Below are 10,029 nucleotides of genomic sequence, written 5' to 3'. Positions count from 1 at the left end.
TCCCTCCCCAACCCCACACTCCCTCCCTGGTCTCCTCCCTGCCCCTTTCCAAGTCCCCTGATAGGGGAGGACCTCCTCCCCTTTCATCTGACCCTGTTTTATCAGGTATCTTCAGGGCTGGCTGCAAAAATTTTTCTTTTAAATTAGCATACAAAGCATTATATTCTGTTACAGGTTTGTTTGTTTATTTTTAGTTTTTCCAAGACAGAGTTTCTCTGTCTAGGCCTTGACTATCCTGGGATTCACTTTGTAGATCAGGCAGGCCTTGAACTCAGCTGCTGCTCTGCATCCCAGATTCAGTAATTAAAGGCATGTACCATCATGCCAGCTCTTCTTATGACTTTTCAAAACTGTTGTTTTTTTTTTTATTCTTTTCATCCCTTCTTCTTCCCTATCTCCCTCCCCTGCCTTGTGTCAGTCCATCTCAGTGTTCTTTCTGTTTTCTTGTCATATGGGTTTTCTGCTGTCCCCTTCCTCCACATTTCGTTTTCCACTTTTAGTTCCATGTCCTTTACCCAGATTAACACTCGCATATATACACATAGATATATTATACTAAACAGGTAAGTATATACATTAAAACTAGAATAAAAATATGAAGGAGAACAGAATATGAAGGAGAACAGAATATGAAGAACAGACAGTGTCTGTCTTTCTGAGTCTGGATTCATTTATCAAATTAATTTCCTAGGGTTGTTTTTTTTTTTTTTTTTTTTTTTTGCAGCTGAACACAATTTTGGATATTTAGTACATTTTTTCAGCTTCAGTTTTATGCTTTAGGAATTTTTATCTCAGTCCCAGTAGTTTATAAAATGAATGGTAGTATATGAAAATTTAAATATAGTCTTCAATCTTTTCATCTCCACTAAATGACTACACTTTGGAAAGTATTATTACACTGCCAAATATTTAGAAGTCATTCAAAAGTAATCCCGAGTAAAAGAAAGAGTGAATGCAAAAGGAACTGTAGGAGTGTTTCCATGCTATACATCCATATAGTGAACATGACTACACTTGAGAATGACAAATAGAAAACTTAAAAGACAAGAATTGGAATAAGCAAGAAAAAAAGAACAAGAAGGAGGAGGAAAATGAAAAAAAAGAAGAAGAGAAGATGAAGATGAGAAAAAAGAAGAGGACAAAGCAGGAAAGGAGGAAGAAGAAGAGACAAGGGAACCATTGTATGGTTAACTTGATGGCATGTTGCATGCACTGAAAACTCTTCATATTCCCATTATACATCTGTCTTCATCCCAAGTGTGAATCTATGTTGTGGTTTTTGAAGTCAAGAATCCCTTGAATTTAGCTCAAAGTGTAAAATGTTCTTAGGAACCTTTGAAGGAGTGTTTCTATAATCATCCTCTATTTATTGCATTTCCAGTTAGCACTGTCTGTCAGAAACTAGTCTTTCTAAGTTAAAATGTTGAAACAAATGTGTTTTGTCAAATCCTTGTGTTCTTTTTATTATTTCATGTTAGAGATTCTTTTTTCCTGTTCGGTTACTTGATTTTCTCTGGACCAGCTTTTTCTTCTAATTTTAAGCCAAAATGTAACAATTTTTTCCCTAATCACCTTGTGTGTTTTTCACGTGCGGTGTTCTGAGAAGCACTAAAGTTAAGAAGTGGATAAAGTGCCCATGAGTCAGCTGAGCACCTGAGGATTTGGTTGACAGCATCTCTTTAAATGGCAAGAGGTAGAGGTGGTTGTGTGTGTGGAAGAGGAAAGTGGTGAAGACTAGCAATCAGAGGCAGCAAATAGAGAAGAAGCAATTTGGAGGGGAAGGGAGAGTTCAAAATGGAGCAATTTAAGACCAAAGATGAAAACTGTTTACTATGTTTCAGTTTCTACTGTAGAATAATTTTAGTTTGCGCTAGTTGTAGTTTTAAATTACATTCAGGTAAAGGGCATAGTCTTTTCTAGAATACGGCTATACTGAAGCTATGCAAGGCTCGCCTTCACAGTCCACCTTCCACTGTTGTCTGTGAGCAATTTTTTTCGATTGTCTGTGACCAATTTCTCCACCATTTGTCACCTACTACAGCATTTCATAATGGAATGCTTCCTGTCTCAGAATGATTTTTTGCTATTCTGTTCCCTACCGTTGTCCAGTGCTAGCAGTGAAATTTCACAGTAAGTTACACACAATAGCACTAAATTTAACTATATTGTCTCTTCCACATAAATTACAAGTTGGTTGAATTTATGGTACTATAAACATGTCAGATGTTTTAGGAGTTACAGGAAAGAAGACACTAAAGGCAGTTGGGACACAGCACAATGTCAAATAACATCATTTAGGGAAATAGAATCAGATCCTGACAATGTGTGTTGTGGGTACAGGGGTTATCGTCCCTCTAAAATGAAAACCTAACTTGCATAAAAGCTGTTATTACCCATTGATCCAGTTTACACAATGATCTGTAACACTCACATGCATCTAGTAGGGTGGACTTAAGCAAACTTGGCCGAAGGTGGTGTAACTGCACATCTGGCCTCTGGGAGACTACTACTAAGAAGCTGAGGAAATACGCTAGATGTGTGGGGATCCTTATCACACAGGGCGCTTGTTTGCCTGACCTATCTCTTCAGACTCTTCTCAAAATTCTAAACTCAATACTCAAGGAAGATTTTTTTATGCTGTTGTCTCTGCCATAATCCTGATTATTTAATTCAGCCCCTTTCCTTAGAGAAACATGGGAGTCTCTCCAATGCCTTGCCTCGATGGCTTGTGATGAAAGCACTATTTTTCTTTTGTTCCAATTCTCACATTCAACAGAGGGAGGCTGAGGATGTAGGTTTTGTTTTTTTCCTAGGGAAAACAAACTGCAATGGGTCCTGTGCTGTTTGCTTAATGATAAAATCATGACTCTGCAAAAGGGGCTTTGGCTGTAGTTGTGAATTCTTTCTCTTCTCCCCTAAATAAGAGGGTCAAAGAAATATCAGGAATGGATGACTTCAGGGTTTTTTAGATTTCTTCTGGCTTTGAAACTTTTATGATACTTGTAGTTAAGACTGCAGCAATAAATCCACCTATTCATTATAATTTGAAATACAAGAAATGTTTTTAAATGTGTGTACGTTCATGTAAGTCCTGGCTTATCCTATGTCAGGTTTACAAATATTTGATGTGAAAAAGAATCATAAATTCAAGATGCCAAAATTGGTTTCCTGTGTAAATGAAACAATGGCAGATTGTATGGAGACATGCATTTTTGCTACGAAAATCCACACTATTTTTTAGTTTATCACAGAAATTAATATTTCTTTATTATTATTATTATTTCTTTTAATCTTTGGATTATAATATAATTACATCATTTTCCCTTTCTTTTTGTCTCTCCAAAACTTCCCATATACCCTTCCTTGCTTTCTTTCAGTTCATGGCCTCTTGTTTTCATAATTGTTGTTATGAGCGTATACTTATACACATATGTATTCTTAACTATATTCTGCTCAGTATGTGTGTTACTCGTATGTATGTTTTAAAGGCTGTCCTTTTGTTTTTAAATGGAAGGATTTTTTTTTCTCTCTCTCTCTTCGAAAAGGAAACTGTTGACTGCTTCTTTAGGTTTTTGACAATCTTTTTTTTAAATTTTCCATTCTTTTAAGTAAATTTAGTTGAAAGATGGTTTTATGGTTTATGTCTTTGATCCAATTGGATTTTAGTTGTGTACAGGGTTATAAATATGAATCTATTTGCATTTTTATACATTTAGATAGCCAGTTAGACCAGCACCATTTGTTGAAGATGCTATCTTTTTTTTTTTTTTTTTCCCATTTTATGGTTTCAGCTTCTTTGCCAAACATCAAGTATCTATAGGTGTGTGGCTTTATTTTTGGGTCTTCAATTCGATACCATTGGTCCACCAGTCTATTTCTATGCCAGTACCATGCTGTTATTTATTTATTTGTTTATTTATTTATTTATATTTATTTTACTGTTGTGCTATAATACAGCTTAAGATCAGGGATGGAGATACCTCCAGAAGATCTTTTAAAGTACAGGGTTGTTTTAGCAACTTTGGGTTTTTTTGTTTTTCCATATGAAATTGAGACTTGTTCTTTCAAGTTCTGTAAAGAATTATGTTGGTATTTTGATGGGAATCACATTGAATCTATAGATTGCTTTTGGTAGGCTATCTGGAAACAACCTAGATGTCCCTCAATTGAGGAATGGATACAGAAATTTTGGTATATTTATACAATAGAATACTACTCAGCAGTTGAAAACAATGAAATCATGAAATTTGTAGGCAAATGGATGGAACTAGAAAAGATCATCCTCAGTGAGGTATCTCAGAAGCAGAAAGACACACATGGTATATGCTCACTTATAAATGGATATTAGACGTATAACATAGGATAAGCATATTAAAATCTGTAGTCCTAAAAAACCTAAACAGAGAGGAAGACCCTGGGGAAGATGCTTAATCCTCATTCAGAAGGGCAAACAGGATAGACATCAGAAGTGGGAGAAAACAGAGAACAGGAAAGGAGCCTTCAACAGAGGGCCTCTGAAAGACTCTACCCAGCAGGGAATCAAAGTAGATGGTGAGACTCATAGCCAAACTTTGGGCACAGTGCAGGGAATCTTATAGAAGAAGGGGGAGATAGAAAGACCTAGAGGGGACTGGAGCTCCAACAGAGCCATAAAAATCTGAGCTCAGTGGGCGTGCAGGGACTGATACTCCAACGAAGGACCATGCATGGAAAGGGCCTAGATCCCCTGCTCAGATGTAGCCCATAGGCAACTCAGTCTCCAAGTGATTTCCCTAGTAAGGGGAGCAGAGGCTGTCTCTGACATGAACTCAGTGGCCTGCTCTTTGATCATGTCCCACTGGGGGAAAGGGGTATACAGCTTTGCCAGGCTACAAGGAAGATGATGAAGCCAGCCCTGATGAGACCTGATAGGCTAGGATCAGATAGAAGAGGAGGAGGTCCTCCCTATCAGTGGACTAGGGAAGGGGCATAGGAGGAGAAGAGGGAGGGAGAGTGGGACTGGGATGGGATGAGGGAGGGGCTACAGCTGAGATACAAAGTGAATAAAATGTAATAAATAAATTAATCAATGAATTAATTAAATAAAAATAAAAATTAAAAATAAAAGAAAGCACATAGTAACAGAAAAGCTGATAAGTGTTTTTTGATGTTGCATTTCAGTACTTGAGAGTCAGCCTAGAAGACTAGGAGTTCAAGGCCAGTTTGGGCCATAAGGTGAGAATCTTCTCAAAAAGTTAAAGTTGTGATAGAAAACAGAGTGATACTGGTGTCAGAACTCTTTTCATATAATACTGTGTGCTATGATACATACACAGTGATACACATTTCACTTCTATATTGCAACTTGTTTCATCGTCATCATTGAGTCACTTAGAGCATATGAAACTTTGACATTCAGCATGGCTAAGGCTGAAGGAAAAGTGGCAGATGTGGTTTTCAGTTAAGATGTGGTGAATCCTGCAGAATAAGTGACCTCCAACTTTGGATATAGACGGAAAAAAATGTAAGAACACTTTCCATATCAATTTTTTTCTCTTAAGAAAAAGCAAAAATACCTTTCAACGCATTGTTTGAATTTTTGACATATCATCTCACTTTAAATAAAAGCATAAATAACTTTTCCTTTAAATCCCTAAAAAGTAACTATGATTAATTCATAATTAATATATGTAACATCAATTTTTCTATATCAATGTTAAAATAAGTTTGAAAAAATTATATACTTAAAACAACAAAATATAGAATTAAATGAACTCTCCATTGAATGTTTAAAATATCTAAGCCTGAAAGGACATTTTTGTCTTTTAAGCCTCCAGGATTAGAAAACACTTATCTCCCCAGAAAGCACACAGTAGTTATTTGGTTGTATTTCAGCACAGGTTTAATTGGTTCATTTTAGCAATTCTGGGCTGCGGCCTAATTTCATACAATATCCAATTGTGAGAGCAAAATGCATGCTTGGGAAGCTTGGGTATAATCCATTCCCCAGAACTGAAATTACACAGCTCGACTAAGGAACTCTTATGTTACAGGTTGTCCTGTAAATCTGACCCAATTCTGAGCAGCATGCAGTTTTGCAAGAAGCAGTATTTAGTTAGCAGCTTGGAGCTTGAATGCAGCCAGCACTGCACCAGGAAGGCATGAGGAAGCCCTTGCATGCTGAAAAGGGAAGACAAAAAGAAATCTGGGGTCATCATTCTTCCTTTCGTTACTCTTCCTCAATTACGAATGCTGTTTTTTATGTTAAGTTTTTGTTTTGTTTTGTTTGTTTTGGGTGAGTGTAACATGCAATTGTCATGCCTGCCTGTGGCAACTGGAGCATGGTCTTCAGGAGGTTTTTTTTCTTTCTTCCACAGGTGAATTGAACTCAAGTAACCAGGTTCTGAGGCAGCAACATCACGAGCCTGCACACAGTGCCTGCTGGCCCCAGTCAACATTGGTTTTGGAAGAATGTTGACCTTTATCAGGGCAGGAAATATTCATGGAATATTTCTTCCCTGCTTAGTAAAGCCTAATATGACAGCATTTCACAAGCATATTTTTCAGCTTAGTTGCCAGTGTCTGATGTGAAGAATAGAAGCAAAAGTAAATAGTGAAGTGCATAGGTAACTGTTTTAATGGATCCAAGCTCTTCTGTTTGGTGAAATTCCTGTTAAGTTGATAGACTGATGAAACTGTTTACATTTGAGATGGACACAGGCCACCAGCCAAGCTAACAGTAAGAGGGAGTACTGTGCTCATTGAACAGGGTGGAACTTCTCACATCTGTCTCTGCATTACATGCGCTTTGTGGAAAGCATGAGGTGACCCCATATATGCTTTGAATATTAAACTTCCACTTAATCTCTGACTGTTCAACCCTTGAAACAGTAACAGGTACAGTACAACTGCCCGACTCATCAGCAAGATCTGGCACCACAGTAGAATGCATACTGATGAATATTCAAATTGAGTAACAACAAGAAAATCAGCTAAAATCCATGGTATAAGTAAGGGTATCTAGATCATTGACATTAAATTATCATGTGAACATCATGATACTTCTTTTTTAATATTGAAATTCCACTTTGTAGTTGTGTAAGCAGTTTAATTTAACTTGTATCAGCTTAAAAATTAGCTAGAAGCCAGGCACGGTGGCTCAGGCTTTTAATCCCAGAACTTGGGAGTCAGAGGCAGGAGGATCTCTGTGAGTTCAAGGCCAGCCTGCTCTACAAGTGAGTAGAGCACAGCAAGGACTATTACACAGAGAAACCCTGCCACAAAAACAAAAGCAAAACAGAAAAGAAATTAGCTAGAAATAAAATAGGTATATATATACATATATATATGTATGTATGCAAGTAGAACATTAAAAAGAGAGACAAAAACATTGACATATGACAAAAGATAAGGTTGAGGTGTGCTTAATAATATCAACATGGCTTAGAACTCTTGGTCATACTTGTATTTTCATATATAAGGAAATTATTGTTATAATCTACAAGATGTCTGATATAAGACTTATAAGCTAAAATTCAGAATAACATTAGAAATTTTTTTGTAAAAATTCACCTTTCAAAAGGAACTAAATGCACTTAAATACTTTTTTTAGAATTTTACTCAAAGATATAATGGAGAAGCCATAGCTGCTTTTCTTATCTGTATTGGTGAATATTCAGCTTTAGGTCCTTTTTTAGTCTTTAGTTAGTAGACGCTGTAGCAAAGCCTCAAATTACAAAGTGCTGGCTAAGCGAAATGTTTGGGGAAATTGTTATTATATTATTCATTTCATATAAAAGATGCTGAGTTGGGCATAGCGGTCCCTCCTACCTATAACCCCAGCACATGTGAGGCTGACACAGAAGGACTACCCTGAGCTCACGGGCAAGCTAGACTGTAGTGACACCCTATCTTAGAAAACCAGAACAGAAATAAAAGTTAATTAAATGTTTATCACATAACTAGAAACCTATCGTGAACTAGGAAAGTAATATCCTTTGTAGGATAAGCTGAGAAATTTTGGAAGAATTTAACTGAATTGTAAAGTCAGAATTTCTGTTACCGACAAGAGAGAAGAACTCCAACACTCATATAACCTACCCCCAAAATGGCAAATATGCTCCATACATAAGAGAAAAAAATCAACAGATAAATCAGATCCTTCAGTTAGTGTATGCCGGTTATGTGTTAAATGTTATAATCTTTTTATTCTAATACACAAAGTTCTTGTATACAAACCTTTTAAGGTTATGCCAATATCAGTTATAAGTGATGTAGTTAGGAAGTTTTAGAATTATGCCTGAAATAAATATACACACACAGAGAGACACACACACATAAAAGCTTTCACTGCATATAGATATTTGCATCTTTTTTCTAGTTTTATATGAAGTACTTCAGGAACACTTATGAAAAGGGAAAGCCTTGTATTTCATAATAACTAAAAGTTAAATGACTATACCCAATTATGGATTGCAAAAATATGTTTAAAGCACAGTCTTGAGTTTTTACATTTAGCCAAACCATCAATTACGGCAGTCAAAGAACTGCTTGCAGTTTTCAAACTTACCACCAAAAGCCACTAACTTACAGACTAGTAATTACCCCACATTTTCTAGACTAAATTTGAATGATTTCTATGAGAAACATTATCTGCAAACGTTTTATAATGTGGCTCAGCCAGTACATAGAAAGGCTCTGTTTTAAGCTTACCTTCTGCTACACAAACAGTCCATAATAAAAGCCAAATAATTCTTGCTGACGGCCTCATGGTTTGAATCATTCCGGAATTCCAAGAGAAGTCAGCACCATCCAGCTCTCCTCTGCTAAGAACTGTGGTTACTGCAAGGAACGACTTGCCCCAAAGGGAAGTTGAAAGTCAGTTTAGGAAATAGGATCGCTAGATGCTCCACCCATGAGCACTTCTGCAAAGTAAACCAAAAGGGTAGAGCACAAGACCAGCAGCGTGGGCGTGGGCGGTCGATCTCCGCTCTTACTGTGCCCTGTCTGTGACCTGCCGGATTGTTCTTGTAAATCCCAGCTTGTTTTGCTTGGAAACAAGTTCAGGTTTCTGGAAATGTGAGAAGCAGGGTTGGTGATTGCCTCTGGATTTCATAAAACCTTTAAACTGCGTTCTACTGGGTACGAACCACAGAACAGATAGCAATAAAGGCGCTTTTAAAAATCAGTTAAGGAAACTTAGTTAAGCAGTGTTTTCTGGGCCAACACCCAGGCATAGTACAGAAACATTGCCAAGGTAGTCATGCCGAAGGATGGAGATTATGAGATTGCTTTCCAAAATTCATGAAGTTAGTCTCCCAAGGAATTCTTTTTATATGTGTGAGGCAACTGGCCTGTGTCTCCTTGGATATAAATGAAAAACTCAAAAATCCCATCATTTGAAAAGCTAATTTTCTAACTTCTCACTGACGTACATTATAGTAAGGAAGATAGAGGGGTGAAAGAGTATCTCAGGGTGAACTGGTGCGGACAGGCAAATACTCAACTCCCAACCTGCTAAGCTGGAAGCCCCGTCTTCATTTCTGTCCATATGCCCTCCAGCTTTCTACCCACTGTCAGTGTCTCCAAACACATGGACTGTATTTGCCTGTACTTCATGGGAGTGGAGAAGAAGCAGTTTATTCCTTTGTTTATACAACGTCCATCATTAAGAACTGTATTTGGGATATGACTTTGCTGGACATGGCTCCTGACTATAATTTTTCATTCTATGTAATATTCAATTATTTAAATAAAGAATAACTTTTAGCTATCTCTGTACATCGTTAATGATAGATTTCATCTAGGAAATAATACAGATAGTACCACTAATGTTAGATTGTGTGGAGTTACTAGCTCAAGCATATATATGAATGAACTGAACACAGAACATTTAAGCACTCTCTTAAAGCCAGAAGAACTTTTTGGAGTGAGATACTCAACTCAACGGCCTAATACCCCAAATCATACATTTAATCTATACAGATAGGCATTTTCAGGTGGTTTGCTTCCTATTTTGTTGAATGTGTAGGAATTCAGCTGCCATTTAAC

General features: G+C 37.0%; 1 protein-coding gene across 2 annotated transcripts in view; it reads right to left on the bottom strand.

The window, feature by feature from the left end:
- The window catches only part of LOC129689457 (complement factor H-like), a 109,459-nt gene extending 100,569 nt beyond the window's left edge, over positions 1-8,890 (bottom strand). For both annotated transcript variants that reach the window (XM_055624681.1, XM_055624682.1), the window contains exon 1: positions 8,692-8,890. In XM_055624681.1, the coding sequence (XP_055480656.1) occupies positions 8,692-8,761 (70 nt within the window). In that variant the 5' untranslated portion in view covers positions 8,762-8,890. The remainder of the gene's footprint in view (positions 1-8,691) is intronic.
- Positions 8,891-10,029: the final 1,139 nt, after the last annotated feature.

The sequence above is a fragment of the Psammomys obesus genome, unplaced genomic scaffold (genome assembly GCF_907164565.1).
Source record: "Psammomys obesus unplaced genomic scaffold, mPsaObe1.curated_primary_1811, whole genome shotgun sequence".
Taxonomy (NCBI): Eukaryota; Metazoa; Chordata; class Mammalia; order Rodentia; family Muridae; genus Psammomys; species Psammomys obesus.
This window is presented reverse-complemented; position numbering and strand designations above follow the sequence as displayed.